This window comes from Microtus oregoni, unplaced genomic scaffold (assembly GCF_018167655.1).
Source record: "Microtus oregoni isolate MIOR12 unplaced genomic scaffold, Mior012 000029F_ref0000214, whole genome shotgun sequence".
Taxonomy (NCBI): Eukaryota; Metazoa; Chordata; class Mammalia; order Rodentia; family Cricetidae; genus Microtus; species Microtus oregoni.
This window is the reverse complement of record NW_024543088.1, coordinates 22927205-22944246: the sequence shown is the minus strand read 5'-3', so window position 1 is coordinate 22944246 and position 17042 is coordinate 22927205. Positions and strand designations below refer to the sequence as shown.

The 17042-nt window shown below is 44.8% G+C and overlaps 1 protein-coding gene across 1 annotated transcript in view; it reads left to right on the top strand.

The window, feature by feature from the left end:
* Abcc5 (ATP binding cassette subfamily C member 5) overlaps positions 1 to 15586 on the top strand; it is a 104321-nt gene extending 88735 nt beyond the window's left edge. Inside the window, exons 26-30 of the mRNA XM_041677814.1 lie at positions 5310 to 5469; positions 9591 to 9669; positions 11108 to 11221; positions 11875 to 12039; positions 14225 to 15586. Coding sequence (XP_041533748.1) covers positions 5310 to 5469; positions 9591 to 9669; positions 11108 to 11221; positions 11875 to 12039; positions 14225 to 14326 — 620 coding nt within the window. The 3' untranslated portion in view covers positions 14327 to 15586. The remainder of the gene's footprint in view (positions 1 to 5309; positions 5470 to 9590; positions 9670 to 11107; positions 11222 to 11874; positions 12040 to 14224) is intronic.
* The last annotated feature ends 1456 nt before the right edge of the window (positions 15587 to 17042 follow it).

Here is a 17042-nt window from a genome sequence, read left to right as displayed (position 1 = left end):
TCAGGCCGTTATGGACGTGGCTTTGCCTATGGTGCCTGTTATGGTAACTGTACTCACCTTGTCTCTGGCAGTCAGTGCTGCTCTCCGGCCTTGGTTACTCGGGCACAGTTAAACCCATGGATAGTAATTCATCCAGCCCAGGAGCCCCATCTCCAGCCCTAAGGTCCGCTACAAAGAGAGAAGAATGGTGAAGCTCTTCAGATGTGCTGTTGGTTAGATGGGCTGATTGAGGTGACAGGTGTCCTGGTTAGGGTTTCTGTTGCTTCGATGGAACACCATGGCCATAAAGCATGTTGGGGAGGAAAGGGTTTATTCGGCTTACACTTCCACATTGCTGTTCACCACTGAGGGAAGTCAGGACAGGAACTCAAACAGGACAGGATCTTGGATACATGAACTGATGCAGAGGCCATGGCGGGCTAGGGGGAGCTATTCTCTGGCTTGCTTTTTCTGGTTTGCTTACCTTGCTCTTTCTTTCTTTCTTTCTTTCTTTTTCTTTTTTTTCTTTTATTTATTTTTCAAGACGGGGTTTCTCTATGTTACGGCTCTGGCTGTCCTGAAGCTCACATTGTAGACAAGGGCTGGCCTCGAATTTAGATTCAACTACCTTTGCCGCCCAAGTGCTGGATTAAAGGCATGAGCCACCAATGCCCAGCTCGGCTTGCTTTCTTATAGAACCCAGGACCACCAGCTCAGGGATGGCATCATCCACCATCAGCTAGATCTCATGGAGGCATTTTCTCAACTGAGGCTCTTTCTTCTCTGATGACTCCAGCTTGTATCCAGTTGACACACAAAACCAGCTAGAATACTTGTGGATAAAAGGAGACGGACTCTAGAGAAGCAGATTGCCATTCGATCAGAGCAGTGAAGGGTAGTGGAGAGCGTGTGCCCAGGCATGGAGGGCTTGGTGCTCCATAGGCAGAAAGGGGAAGTTTGGGGGTGGAAGATTCTGTCTGCAGCTCAGTGTTGGAAATATTTGATGATCTCATCAGAAACTTCCTCTGTCCTCAACTGCCTGTAGATGTTATCATCCACAAGCTTCTTTGTGGAGTCTCTTGGCTCACCTGAGGTTTCTGGGTTATTAGCCCTTTATTTCAGACCCAGAGAGCCTCAGAAAGAAAGGGGGATGGTTGCTGTTTCCTGTTGAGTGGGGACAAAGTTGGGTTGTTGGGGTCTGTCTTCAGGATCTGTGGAGGGCTAGGTCGGGTTGACTTCACGTGGCATGAGTAGGTTCTACTTGTTGGCTGTGCTGGATTATGTAGTTGCCCTCATGCCCTCCGGAGAAACCTTTGCAAACAGTCAATTGGACGGGGGCTTGAGATAAGAGTAAAATGAGATGAGAGTTAGGAGACCCTGTAGGGGACCTAGCCAGGTAGCCAGTGCCCTAATGTGGAACTAGTAATGGCAATGATTTGATCCAAGAGGAACGTCATTAAAACGTTTAAACAACAGCAACATGTCGTATATGACAATAATAAGGAAGAAAGAAGCGATAAAGGGGAGGAGCCAGAGTGAGAGGGAACCAAAAGCCCATACATAGACGGAGGCGTGCACTGAATTTTTGTCTGGTGCCTAAGTTTTTAGAACCCATCTGGAAGCAGTTTGGATTTGTTGGTACAGAAATAGCATTGTTTCTGGATAAGGGCACAGATCCCATCCTTAGCAGTAGTCAGACAGTCCCCTTTGATTTTGGAGTAGTAGTGCAGCAGCCAAAGCATGAAATTGGTCCTCAAGGATGGTAAGAAAATCTGAAATGAGCTAGTGAGACAGAAGTTAACTGATGCAAAGAAACACCTTAGCCCAGCTGCTTTAGTTGTGAGTTCTGAATTAGCCAAGGTTCATTAGAGTAATAGAACTTATAGAATGAATCTCTCTATAATACAGAATCTATATTGAAAGGGGTTTATTAGAATAATTTGCAGGCTTGTGTTCAGCTAATCCAACAATGGCTGGCTGTGCACAGGAAGTCCAGAAATCCAGTAGTTGTTCAGTCCATGAAGCAGGATGTCTCGGTTGGTCCTCAGTGTGTGCTGGAGTCCTGAAGAAGGAGACTAATACCAGTGAAGGAATGGACATGCTAGCAAGGCAAGGACAAGCAGGCAAAGAGAGCTTCCTTCTTCCGTGTCATTTTAGACTATATATAGGCTGTATATAGACTGTATATAGGCTTCCAGCAGAAGGCCTGGCCTAGATTAGATCTGGTTTAAAAATATGTCTTCCCACCTCAAGATCTGGATTAAAAGTGTGTCTTCCTACCTCAAAGATCCAGATTAGAAGTAGATCTTCCTACTTTAAGCAAAAATCCATTACAAGTGTGTCCTCCATTTTTGGGTTTTAGGTAATTCCAGATGTAGTCAAGTTGACAACCAAATTTGACCATCACAGTCCCAGGAAAATGTCTAGAGTAGCAAGAAGAGGAATGAGTTGGGTGGTCCATTAGTCCACTTTGAGAGGTCATTCAGACTGCTGTTAAGGGTTTGGAGGCTGAGACCCCTCTCTTATGGTTGGCAAAGGGGCGATGTAGAAGGCACAACAGTTAGAGAGCCTCAGAGGAAGGTTGATTTTTAATGTAGGTACTTAGAGCTATAAAATTCTTTTATAGGACTATTCAGTGTATCTCAGAAGTTTTGTTGTGTTATATTTTCATTTTCATTTAGTTCCAGGAAATTTATTTCTTCCATGATTTCTTTGACCTTTTACGTATTGAAATCACCTACTATTAATAGATGATGTTTATCTGTGTCTTTAAATCGAATAATAGATTTTTTTAAATGAAATTGTTTGGGATATTGATGTCATCTTGGTTAATTTCTCCCTTCATTAGAATGAAGTGTCCCTTTGTCCTCTTCTGATTACTTTTAGTTTGAAGTCCATTTTGTCATACATTAAGTTAGCAATGCCAGCCAGGCGATGGTGGTACAGCACCTTTAATCTCAGCACTTGGGAGGCAGAGGCAAGTGAAGTGTTTATCTAATTATTCTTTCTCAGTAAAAAATCAGGAGTCAGATATCAGGGTAAGAAGTGCCGAAGAAGCCACCAGTGACCTCCTCTCTCTTCAGTTCCTCAATCCAAAGGGCTGAGAGCTTCTCTCACCCTGCCTTACTATTTCCTGGCTCCTCAGTCCTTTGAGACCTCTATGGTTGATTTTGGTCAGCTAGGTCTGTCCTCTGACTCAAAGCAAACTTTATTACCAGAATACGATAAGAAACACAACAGACAGGTGAATCACTGAGTTCGAGGGCAGCCAGGGCTACACACGGAAACCCTGTCTCCAAACACAAACAAAAAAGGTAGTAATGCCTCCCTGCTTCCTGGTCCCATTTGATTGGAATACTTTTGTTCATCCTTTTACTCTAAGGCAGGATGTGTTTCTAACAGGCTGCAGATAGGTGGATTTTGTTTCTGCAGGGAAACAGATCCGTTATTTGGTCTAGGTCCTCTGTTTTATCTTCAAGAGCTGATGTTGTCTTCTGCTTGATTTGTTCTCCTTGTAGTGGATTCCTTTGCATTTTCTCATTGGGCTTTTGGGTTTTTCAATTCCGTCCTCATTTCAGCTTGTGTCCTCTTCAGTGTTTCTATCTCCTCTCAAGTTTTAGATTGCCCCTCGTTCCCATCAGCCCTGTGTCTGTGTTTTGGGATTCACTCGGGTGTTTATTGAGCTCTTTCCCCTTGTTTTCAGTTTTTATGAGGTTAGGATTGCCCTCCTAAGTCTGTGTCCTGTAGTTCACCTGGGGAGTTCTCACCGGCAAGCATTTCTGCAAGACTGGTGGGTTTTGGAGAGGAGACACTGACTTCATCTTTCATATTGTTGGTGTTCCTATGATGAGATTTGTGCATATGGACTTCCTTTGTTATTTTGTTAGTTCTGAGTATTTTGCAGATGAAGCAGGCTTGGGGAGAAGAGAAGATGAAGTGGGTTGGGTCTGGAAGTTGGAAATGGCTTGGGTGGAATGAAATCAGGTAGGCAGAGGAGATTGGTGTTGATACAGTACGTACTTCCTGTTGAGCCAGCAGTGTGGGGATGGGTAGGTCTGTGTGGGTTGAATATGATGTGGGAGAGTCCTATGGTTTGGGGAATAGGTAAGGAAGATCTTGACCCCGGACTAGGCTGCTGCACTGCTTGTGGGACCCAGAATAGATCTGAGGTTTCAGAAAAGACATGGTTGCGGTGGTCAGGCTAGATCCTGGAGGAGGATATGGGAAGTCTGTGTGTAGAGTGGGGTGGTGGAGTTGTGTAAATCCAGTAAGTTACTTAAATAGTTCACATTACGGAATTTGTTTGTTTGTTTTTTGTTTTTCGAGACAAGGTTTCTCTGTAGCTTTGGAGCATGTCCTGGAACTTGCTTTGTAGACCAGGCTGGTCTTGAACTCACAGAGTTCTGCCTCTTTCTGCTTCCCAAGTGCTGGAATTAAAGGCGTGTGCCACCACTGCCTGGCTTCACACCATGGATTTTTTGCACTCCATTCCTCTAGAAGAGCCTTCAGTAACTGTAGGTATTGGCAAGTTGCATAGCCTATTCCAGATACTTAGAACATCCATCCTGGGGACTGGAGAAATACCTCTGTGGTTAAGAGCACTGGCTGCTCTTCCAGAGGATCTGGGTTCTGTACCCAGCACCCACATGGCAACTCATAACTGTTTGTACCCCAGTTTCAGGACATCCAACACCTTCACACAGGCATATGTGTAGGCAATACACAAATGCACATAAAATGAAAATGATAAAAATTATTAGAAAAAAATCTATTCTTAGAATTCTATTTCTCTAGAACCACTCCTGGTATCACAATCTGTACAGTCAGGGTTTTCTAATGGAACAGAGTTGGTGGGATGGATATCTGTATATATGCAGTTAATAAGAGTGGCATTAGCTGTAGTCTGGCTAGTCCAACAGTGGCTGCAACAACAGGAAGGCCAAGAATCTGGTAGTTCTTCCATCCACGAGGCTGAATGTCTCAGATGGCCATCAGTCTACATGGAGTTCCCTGAGAAGTAGGCTCTAACACAGGAAAAGGAATGTCTTAGCAGCAGAACAGATGAACTTGCCATCAAGAGGGAAGGCAAGAAAGAAGCAAATACTTCCTTCTTCCATGTCCTTTGATGTGGGCTGCCTTCAAAAGGTGTGATCCAGATTTAGGGTGGGTCTTGCCTCAAAGGATCCAGTCAAGAAACCCCTCACCTCGGTGCCCAGCTGCTTAGGTTTTCGTTGACTCCAGACGTTTTTGACATTAGCTTCCACAGTAAGCTAGTTTTGTCTTTCAGAAGTCACTCATAGAGCTGCTGTCCTGCTTGTTTGACTCATTAGGGAAGTCCTCTCTGGGGATGGCGCTCTTCCGTCTGGTGGAGTTATCCGGAGGCTGCATCAAGATTGATGGAGTGAGAATCAGTGACATCGGCCTGGCTGACCTCCGAAGCAAACTGTCCATCATTCCTCAGGAGCCCGTCCTGTTCAGCGGCACTGTCAGGTAAGAGCCGTCCCCTGGGGTGAAAACCCCATGTCCTTGGGTCCAGTGTTCCTCAGGAGTCTGTGATTTCTCTGCAGTGATGATGCTTCTGCTCCATAGGCTGCTTAGTTAAGTGCACCCTGGCTCTGCCACAGGGGTCCAGAGCGCAGAGAGGTGTGGCTCAGATTTCTGTCCCATGAACTTTCCACAAGTTACCACTCTTGAGTCTGTTTTCTCACCCCTAAAATGGAGATATTCGAAGGCCTGTTGTGGTGTAGATTGAGTAAATTCCTCAGCACACTGTAAGTTCTGAGCCTAACCAGTGATGAGAGCACGAATGGTAGTGGTAGGTGCCCCCATCAGTCTCCGTGTCCCGTCCTGTCATGCCACCTCTCCGCGGGCCGAGAGCTCCTTCCTGCGTTGCTACCACTCGTCGCCCGTCATTTCTTTCATTTTCAACTAGCTTTCTTTTTCTTGCCTTCTTCCTGTGCCGGGGAGCTGAGCCCATTATGGGAATCTCTTTTAAGCACTCTTATTTTTTTTTTTTTTTTTTTTTTTTGCTTTTTTCGAGACAGGGTCTCTCTGTGGCTTTGGAGCCTGTCCTGGAACTAGCTCTGTAGACCAGGCTGGTCTCGAACTCACGGAGATCTGCCTGCCTCTGCCTCCCAAGTGCTGGGATTAAAGGCGTGCGCCACCACCGCCCAGCTATTAAGCACTCTTGACACCCGTCAGAGTGGCAGAACGATGTCACTGGAGGAACAAAGCCAGGACAGCTCCTGAAGGCTTGGGTCCTAAGTCCAGTTCGCATGCTCATCTTAGCCTCTGTAACCTCAAGGTGGGGCCAGCAGGCTGGCGAACAGAAGCATGCATGGCTTTCAAAGCTGTATATTACAGTTGACATGTATAAGTAAGCTTTTGGGGTCAGGTTGCTAAGGGCAATGGCATATTCCTTCAGGTATTTCTCTAGGTTGTTGTGTTCCAGGTAGCAACTGAAGTCATGCTTGGCAATGGACAGTACAATCAATGCTTCAAGTGAATAAATGAACCTGTGTCTAAGAGTTGGTCTTTCATTCTACTTCAAACCCAGGATTCTGCAAAGTTCCTACTCTACCAATGAGCAGAGCTTCTGTTTCTGAGTCTCCCTTTGGCAAGCACATAGTTTGATATATTTAACATTTTTTTCCATCTCAAATATGTTTTTTTCTGAAATTTGTTAACATACCAAAGATAAAATTCCCTATTTTTTTTTTTCAAGATAGGGTTTCACTGTGTTATGTAGCCCTGGCTGTCCTGGATCTCACTCTGTAGACCAGGCTGGCCCTGAACTCACAGAGATCCATCTGCCTCTGCCTCCCAGTACTGGGATTAAAGGTGTGCACCACCACCGCCCAGCTTTCATTTCTAATTTTATTGATTTGGATCTTCTGTTTCCATCTTTTATTTAATTTGGCTAAAAAGTTTATTAGCCTTACTGATTTTTTACAAGGGACCAATTCTTCACTTCATTAATTCTTTGTATTGTTTTTTGTTTGTATTTTATTGACTTCAGCTCTGAGTTTGATTATTTCTTGCAACCTCCTCCTGGTCGCAGGTATGCTGTTAGTCTGCTAACAGCAGATCTCTGAATTTTGATACAGGCTCTTCGTGCTGTATGCACTTGCCTCTTAGAATGCTTTTCATTGTTTCATGTTTTCTCCAGTTCTGAAAAGTTTTTTTGTTCTTAATTTTTGTCTTATCTTTTTTCTTTTTTAATTCAGCAGTGCACTGTTCAGTTTCCATGAGTGTGTGTACTTTCTGTGGTTAATATCCAGCTTTAATCCACGGTGGTCAGATAGATTTCAGAGTGTTATTAGAATTTTTTGTAGTTGTTGAGACTTGCTTTGTGTCCAAGTGTGTAGTCAGTTTTGAAAGAAGTTCCATGAACTGCTGATAAGGTACCATACTAAATTTCTTCAGCCATCACAGGGGAGTTAGGTGTGTAAATTATTACACAGGTCTGAGAACTCTGGGGGAAGTGTCTAATTGATTGGGATAGAGCAGGCAGGGACACTTTGTCATCGGGTTAGGTCTGGCTGTCATGTCCCCACATATGGACTGTCCTTACCTATGTCTTCTGGTTAGTTTTGGCTTGTAGCCTGTCTTGGCAGATATTAAAGTGACGCTGCCTGCTTTGATGTTTGCTTAGAATATCTTCTTCTGTCATTTTATCCTGAGGTGATGTCAGTCGTCAGTCTGTGTTATTAAGGTTTGTTTCTTGGTGGCAGCAGAACGATGAATCCTGTTTTCTAATCCATTCTGTCCATTTATTTCTTTTTATTGGTGAATTGAGGCCATTAATATTGAGAGTTATCAGTGATCAGTGTTCATTCATTCCTGTTATTTTGTTGTTGTGGACCACCACCCCCACCTCTGGATTTGCTGGTCTGGCATTGTCTGTTACTTGTGTCTGTTGTATTATTGTCTATTACTTGTGTTTTCTTGGGTGTGATTAACCTCGTAGAGGTGAAGTTTTTCTTTTAGTGCCTTTTGTAGAACAGGGTTGGTAAATAAATAGATACTGCTTAGATCTGGGTTTATTGTGGAATGTTTTTTCTTTCTTCATCTTGTGAGTAGTAGTATTGGGCTGGCATCTGTGGTCTTTTAGAGTTTGTAGAACATCTATTCAGGCCCTTCTAGCTTTTAAAGTCTCCACTGAGAAGTTGGGTGTTATTCTAATGGGTCTGTGTTTATGTTATTTGCTTTTTCCCCCCCTTCCAGCTTTTAATATTCTTTCTTTATTCTCTGTGTATAATGTTTGATTATTATGTGTCATGGGGACTTTCTTGTCTGGTCCTGTCTGTTTGGTGCTCTGCATGCTTCTTATACTTTTGTAGGGCCCTCCTTCTTAGGTTAGGGAAATTTTCTTCTATGATTTTGTTAAATACTTTTGTTCCTCTGACCTGGGTTTTTCTCTCCTTCCTCTATCTCTATTATTCATAGTTTTGGTCATTTCGGTGTCTCAGATTTCCTGGATGTTTTGTACCTGGATCCAACGTTATCTTCTAGCTTGTCTTCAGTGCCTGAGAGTCTCCGTTCTACCCCTTGTACTCTGAGGTTTTTGTTTGACTACCTAAATCTTTCATGTCCAGTTTTATCTCACTGTAGACTTTGTTTAGTTAACCTATTTCTTTGTTAAAATCCACGTCCATGTCTTGAAGTGTTTTCATTGTTTCATTCAAGCATTTGTGTTTTCACAGACTCCATTGAGGGATTTATTCATAGCATCTTTAAGGTCCTTAAGCACATTCACGTTACTATTTTGAAGACTTCGTCTTGGACTTCAGCTGTATTGCATTTCTCAGGGCCTACTGTGGTAGGGTCACTGCATTCTGGTGGCTACATATTGTCGCAGCTGCTAATGATCCCGTTTTTGTGCTTGTATGTAGGCCTCTGGGGTTGGGATGATTAAGGTGAAATTAGATGTTGATATCTGGTCTTGTCTTTGTTGGCTGGGTGTTCCTTTCCTTGGTTTCTGTTGCTCTCTCTGGATCTTAGGAAAGCATGGCTGTGGGTTACCTGGTGCCGAGGGTTTGGAGGTCAGTGGGTGTCAGAGAGGAATGGCTTGAGCTAAGAGGGTCTCAGGGAAGAGCTAAGTGGTTCTTCACACCTAGTTGTGTGGTCCTTAGGGAGTTGGGAGATATGAAGACGGAAGGTGGGCACAAAGTCCCACTCTGTGTGTGTGTGTGTGTGTGTGTGTGTGTGTGTGTGCTGTTTTTTTCACATAATGTGGAATTCTCGAAGAAGTAATAAAAAGTGAGGAAGAAGGCATTTTTCTACATTTGTACAGAAAGATATCTGAAGGATATCATGTTTCTAGGTGTCACTGAAGGTAATTAAAACATACTGGTGTTTCTTTTGTATTTTCATATCTGTATTTATAAACTCTTCTCAACTTGTGTTCTTTGCATTAAAAATCAAAGACTTTAGATTTTATAGAATAGGGACCCCAGTTTCAGGTGTTGTCCTGTGACTCCATGAGGCACCTGTGACCTTTAGAGTTGGAATCCAGTTTTCTGTGTGTGCTTGTTTAACTACAGACAGACACTGGAATGTGGTTTGTTAAACACTGGCCTCTGAGCAATTTCTCTTACGCTTCTCCCTAGATCAAATCTGGACCCCTTCAACCAGTACACGGAAGACCAGATCTGGGACTCACTAGAGAGGACACACATGAAAGAATGTGTAAGTGTGACTGAGGGAGGGCTGTGCTGGGATCGCAGGCTGGGATGTGGGAGCGCTTCCTCTGTCTGGCTCCTTCTTCTCCAGCAGTCATCCCTTCTTCCTCCTCCAGGAGGTCTGGAGAAGAACACTTCTAAGCAGACATTTCCCATGCATCCCCCAAATCAGTGTCTTCTCCAGTGAGTTGCTCCACTGGTAAAGGCATGTGCCAACAAGTCTGACCACCTGAGTTCAAGTTCAAGGATACACCTGGAGGGAGGAGAGAACTACTTCCCATATATCTTCTACTACCCGACAGATATTCTGACTCCACACTTGCAGAATCTCTCTCTCTCTCTCTCTTTCTCCCCCCACCCCACATACACAAATTTAATAAAATTTTAAAGCTGGTCTCTCAGCCCCACCTCCCACATTGCGCATGGCCATATTTGACCCCATACTCTCCATTGACTAAGAATATATTAATGATCGCTACTCAGAACTTAATAATTCTATCAATTATAGTAGTATAACATCTGCCAGGTGAGGTGATTACACTCCTTTGATTAAACCAGCACTGGGGAGGCAGAGGCAGGTGGATCTCTGTGAATTTGAGGCCAACCCCGTCTACAGAAGGAGTTCTAGAACAGCCAGGGTTGTTACACAGAGAAACCCTATCTCAAAATAAATAAATAAATAAATAAATATAAAAAAACCAAACAAACAGAAATAGTGTAATATCCATATATACACAAAAGATCTGTAATTTCTTGCTGATTCTGTAGCATGCGGTGTAACATAGATTAAGGGAGTAGTGGAACGACCCAGAAGACCCTTGCCAGCCCCCAGTCTGCAGATGGCACCACTGACCCTGAGTTTAGTATCCACTGCCCTGGTCAGTTAGATGAGCCTTGCTTCCATCTTCCATCGAGTAGCCTCAATTTCATTTGAAGAATGGGTTCCATGATGCTTAGAAAAAGAAAAGGCTCCCAGCGTGGGCCAGACTTTGGACTTTGGGAGTAGGGCCCCATCTCATGCAAAACTGTACTTTTAGAACCAAACATAAGGGCCTACCATCCAATGGGATCTTGAATTTCTGGGATATTTTCACAGTATGAAACCAACAGAACAGTATATTGCAAAGGTGAATGGCCCTAGAAAATACAGGTCCTGGTACACATGTGACCACATGGATCTTTCAGATGATCAGACTGATTCTTTTTCATCTGCTTCAGAATAACTTATTTCCTTATAGGGGTGGGGCAGTTTAAGATAGGGTCTCTCTGTATAGTGCATGTTGACTTGAACTTAAGCAGTATTCCTGTCTTAGCCTCCCAAGTGCTAGCTTATAGGTGTGAGCCCCACCCCTGAAAGGTGTGGTTTGTATCTTCACACTTCTGACCTCTCTCCTCTAAAGATGTGGTTTGTATCTTCACACTTCTGACCCCTTTCCTCTCTCTAGATTGCCCAGCTACCTCTGAAACTTGAATCTGAAGTGATGGAGAACGGGGACAACTTCTCGGTTGGCGAACGGCAGCTGTTGTGCATCGCCAGGGCCCTGCTGCGGCACTGTAAGGTGAGCGTCACAGCAGGTTTCATGAGGTGGGCAGCGGTGAGATGCTGGAGCCCTAAGATGCAGCCCTGCCTAGAGGCGCTGGACTCTGAGCCCAGTGGTACTTTCTGACCAGCGGTTTCTAAGTTAATCTTATCACCACTTGGCATACCGGTTTGAGGGATCTCAAGTTTTTGGATGTGTATGTGTGTTGAGCACATTCCCTGTCGTTGCCTCCCTTGTTTTTCACCTTCCCCCAAGCCTTTGGAATTCAAGGTCGACTTTGTTTCTGGCTAATGAGGACTTGTAGAACTGCAGACCCAGCAGGTTAAAGGCTGAAGGAGACTTCATCAGGTGGAACTCCTCATGAACCTTTAATTTTACAAACAGGCAAGGATGTTCAGAAAAGCTAACCTAGACATGGAGAACACGGAGAATGTGGGAGTGTTGGATTAGATCACTGTTACATGTGTGTCTGTTCCTTTTGTAGAAATTGAGCAAACCATGGGTTTTGTGAATTGTAAGCAAGGGGCATTTTCACATCTATGTGCGACCCTATGAATTGGTAATAGTACATAGTATAGGATTTAAATACTGAAATACACTTTAGGGAACTGGGATTAACAAGGATGCTTAAGGCAGTAATTGGATCTGTTTGTCCTCTGCTTCCCTGGCAGATTCTGATTTTAGATGAAGCCACTGCAGCTATGGACACAGAGACGGACTTACTGATTCAAGAGACCATCCGGGAAGCATTTGCAGACTGCACCATGCTGACCATTGCCCATCGCCTGCACACAGTTCTGGGCTCTGATAGGATTATGGTGCTGGCCCAGGGACAGGTATTAGGCTCCACGGGAGCTTCAGCTTGGCCTGGGCCCTTGGGAAGAAAAGAGGCTCCTGTCGTTGAGGGACTGCCTGTCATTTTCATGTTTCTGGGCATTCACATAGCAGCCATGGCAGCTTAGTTCTGGGTCTTGTCGATCAGACAGGGTCCTCCTGCCTCGGGTGATGCTTTTATGACTTATTCTGCTGTGACTTATAAGCAGTGGCAGGCCAGACAGCACCTGCACTTTAGTGACTTGGTCACGTGCACAAGAATTTCTCAAAGCCACCACAGCAGCAGCCACCCTGGGTTTGCTTTATGCTACCATGTGGTGGTGCCAAACTTCTCTTCCAGTTCCTCCACGCTTTCCCACTGTCTGGTCTTAGCCAAGCCTTCTTTTACTCCCCACTCAGATGCCGCTGCCTATGTATCCTTCCTGCATTTTCACCTTTGTCTTCACACGACTGTTCCATCTGCCGGCTTAAAAACCTTCCTGTCCCTAGAAGAGGACATGATTTAAATGTCAAAGCTTCCACAACACCTGGGGCCTTATTCATCCATTCATAGTAGATCTCTGACATCATCTGTATGAGCTCCGTCTCCCTGGAGAGCTCTTAAGAAAGGGACTCAGGCTCACTCACCCTCAGGCCCCCATTAATGCTCACTGTTGTAGTTCTTTGCACAATAGCTAGTTGCTAAGTACAATGATGTGGAATTTTGTGTGTGTGAAATAAGCCATGTATGGTGGGTAACTTGCTATAATATATTATAATATATCCATATTATAAAATACAGTAGTGATAGCACCATAATATCTGCTTCTACTGTGTGTAGTCTGGCATGCTCAGTGAGTCTATGTCTCATCTTCAGTGCTCAGTAGTTCTTCACAGTGAGAAGAAGCAGAGAGAATTCTGTGTGTGTCAGAGGTGAGCTCAGGACCACAGAAGGTAGAAGAGTTGTCACTGAACTCAGACCAGTGACTCCCCCGATGCCACTCTCTCTCTTGATTTGTGGGACATATTGAGCGAAGCATTGATAGGGCGGGTTCTGCCTAATCTTGAAAGCCGATTCAAGAAAGTTTAAAGTTAAGTTTTTTCCCTTATATTGTAGTCAGTTTAACATTAATATTCTGTGATTATCTGTCTTAGTTAAGGTTTCTATTGCCATGATGAAACACCATGACCAAAAGCAAGCTGGGGAGGAAAGGATTTATTTAGCTGTCACTTTGACATCACTGTTTTTCATTGAAGGAAGTCAGGACAGGAACTCACACAGGGCAGGAACCTGGAGGCAGGAGCTGATCCAGAGGCCATGGAGGAGTGCTGCTTACTGATTTCCTTCACGTGGCATGCTCAGCCTGCTTCCTTATAGAGCCTAGAACCTGCAGTCGGGGATGGCACTGCCCATGATGGACTGGGCCCATTAATTACTGATTAAGAAAACGTCCTCCAGCCGGGCGGTGGTGGCGCACGCCTTTAATCCCAGCACTCGGGAGGCAGAGGCAGGCGGATCTCTGTGAGTTCGAGACCAGCCTGGTCTACAGAGCTAGTTCTAGGACAGGCTCCAAAGCCACAGAGAAACCCTGTCTTGAAAAACCAAAAAAAAAAAAAAAAGAAAAGAAAAGAAAACGTCCTCCGGGCTTGCCTCAGGATGATTTTAGGGAGGCATCTTCTCAACTGAGGCTCCTTCCGCCCAGATGACTTTAGCTTGTGTCAAGTTGACAAAAATCTAGCTAGGACTTTATTCTTGTTTGAATGATTCTTGTACTAAGATTCTGTTATAACTTTGATATGAAGTGCTATTTCTGTGGGTGTAGATATTAAATAGAACACAACTCTTTTAAAAGGTAGAAAAACCAAGAAAACAGACATTAGGTGTGTTCATTCCTTGCTTTCTTTCTCTACCTGCCAGCGAGGCATCCTGAGTGCTTCCTCTCCTGCCTGGAGTCAGAGCAACTTGCCGTCAGCCTGAGCTGCACTTTCCCTGTAGTTTGTATTAGAGAGCTGTACTGATGGGTTTCTTTATACTCTCCCAGGTGAGAGACTTAGGTTGTGTGTGAAGGAAACACATAACCAATCTCTCCAACCTTTCTCTCGCTCCCTGGGTGCTGTAGGCCAGTTCAGTTGTCCTCTGTCCTGTCCCCAGGGCTTTGAGGTTTGCCACTGTTGCCAGTCACACCCTGACATGTCTCCTCTTTGCAGGTGGTGGAGTTCGACACCCCATCGGTCCTTCTGTCCAACGACAGCTCAAGGTTCTATGCCATGTTTGCTGCTGCAGAGAACAAGGTGGCTGTCAAGGGCTGACTCAGGCCATCCGTGAGGTCTCTCCTCAGAGCGTCGCCATTCTCTTCCTGGTTTGGACCCCTCATCCTGTCCTGCTGAAACCTTGCCTTTCCCGGTTTTATCTCTCACACAACAGTTCAGGATTAGCGGTGTGTTTTACTTTTAGGGAAAATCATATTTTGATTATTGTATTTATTCCCTATTCATGTAAATGAAATTTAGTTTTTGTTCTTAATTGCACTCTTAAGAGGTTCAGGGAACCATTACTATAAATGTATCAGTGGCCTATAATGAAGCTTTATATGTGTAGCTATGTCTATGTATAATTCTGTAAATAGCCTATATTTACAGGAAAAATGTAAGCAGTTTATTTTCTATTAAAGCAAGCACTGCGCTACGGGCAGTGCACGTTCATTTCTATCGTTTTGTACAGCCGACTGCACTAGAGATCTCGTTTTTGCTCTCAGCTGTTGAAAGTCAGTGTTTCGTTCTCTAGCTGCTCGGTTCACGGTGCTGGGCTTTCTTGGTGTCCAGAGGACACGCGACAGCAGGGAGCCCTCCTGGCCTGCTCCTTGGACTTCCCGGTGGGAACCCAGTGCAGCTGAGCTGTGGGAGGCCTTGCAGAGCACCGTGGCTTCTCAGGGCTCCTGCTTTCCTGTGCTGTCACTTCCTGTTTCTGTTAGAGCATTGGGGCAAAGCCCGCCCCCTTTCCCTCTCAAGAATGAGAACCATAGCGTTCCTCAGAGGGGAGAGCTTCCTTCTGCCTTCCTCCTCCTGCTGTTGTTTTTAAAGATCCAGACTGCTCCCAGTGTCCCATGCTTCAGGTTCCTAGCGCTGGCCACCACAGAGCTCTCCCAGCTCTAGGGTCCACTGCTGCTGTTGTAGGTGGCATTTTCTTTTGCCTGATCCCACACCTCCAGAGTTCAGTGACAGGGCTCAGGATTGTGGGGTCCGTCCTTCCTCACGTCAGTGTCCTCTGCAAAGTCTGCGGCCCTCAGCAGCTCTTGCTAGCCAGTGTCCTCACTGGTGTAGAAGTTTTTTGTACTGTAAAGAGACCTACCTCAGGTTGCTGATTGCTGTGTGGTTTGGTGTGTTCCTGCAGACCCCCTTTGTGCTCTGGGGCCGTAGCTTGGGTGGGTGTGGTCGCCACTGTCATTAGTCAAGTGGTCAGCGTTGCATGTCGTGACCAACTGGACATTCTGTCGCCTTAGCATGTTTGCTAAACACCTTATGAAAGCAAAAATCTGAAAAAGTGAATAAAATTATTTTGGATTTGTAAAACTCTCGTGGTATAAAATAGTTCTCTGGGAGGGGGCGAGGTGTTTCTGAATGGCTCTGCAGTACTAGAGCCCTGGGTTCTAGCGCCTGCTGATGCAATTATGTTCAAAGGGCTGTTTGCAGGGGGCACAGGGCCCCAAATACCCCCAGCTGTGTGTGATGGGCCTTACGGCTCTACAGCCTGCCTTCCTCGGTGTAGTGCAGGGGGCACAGGGCCCCAAATACCCCCAGCTGTGTGTGATGGGCCTTACGGCTCTACAGCCCGCCTTCCTCGGTGTAGCCACCAAATGAAGCACCGGCAGGTTCCCCAGCCTTATCCCCAGCCTTGTAACAGATCACTCACAGGCTGGCTCTGTCCTCCCTTTCTGACTTCACTCCCTGGAAACTCTACCAAACCTTGCAGTGGACCCAGCTTTCCTCCTTTCTGAGTGCCCTCACACACACCCCCCTCTAGCCCATCCCCATTCCTTCGTGTCAACCCCTAATACCTAGAAACACATTCTACCTGGGACCCCACGTGGACAGACATGGTGGGAACTCAGAAAAAAACCAAAACCACAACACTTTCCTGAGCTCCAGAGAGGGCAGCAGACACCAAGGAATGTTAACACCCAACAAAGACAAGACCAGACATCAACACTTAGAATCACAGTCATCCCAAACCCAGATGCTGAGACACCAGCAGAAAAATACTGTCATGAACACCCAAGTCAGTATGTCTCCACCAGACCTAGCAGCCCTACTACAGCAGTCTGTGAGAAATACCATATGACTGAAGCACAAGACAAAGACTTCAAAATTAGCCATTATGATATGTTCACATGTTAAAAAGGATATGAATAAATACCTTAATGAAGTCTGTGAATGAAATGAAGAGTTCAGGACATGAAAGTCAAAACAGAATCACTAAGTTGAGATTATCATGAACTTAGATAATATCATTATTACTCAAAAACCTCAGAGACAGCCTCACCAAGTGAATCCAAGATTTGGAAGAGAGAATCTCAGGATTGAAGACAAGGCAGAAGAAATGGATATGGCAGTTAAAGAAAATGTTGAGCCTAAAATAGTTCAGGAAATCAGGGACATTGAAAAGACCAAATCTATGAATAATAGTAACAGAGAAAAAGTCAGAGGCACAGAAAATATTTTCAACAAAATCATAGAGAAAATTTCCCTAACCTAAAGAACAGGTGCCTATCAAAGTAGAAGAAGCATGTAGAACACTAAATAGAACCAGACAAGAAATTCTCCACGGCACATAGTGATTAAACACTAAACATGCAGAGCAAACAAAGAGCATTAAAAGCTGCAAGGAGGGAAACAAATAGCATTAAAAAAAGGAAACAAAAGCATTAAAAAGGTGTTATTAGAATGACACCTGACTCCTCAGTGTAGACTAAAGCCAGAAGGACTTGGATAGGTGTTTTACAAACTCTTATCAGAGACCACAGATGCC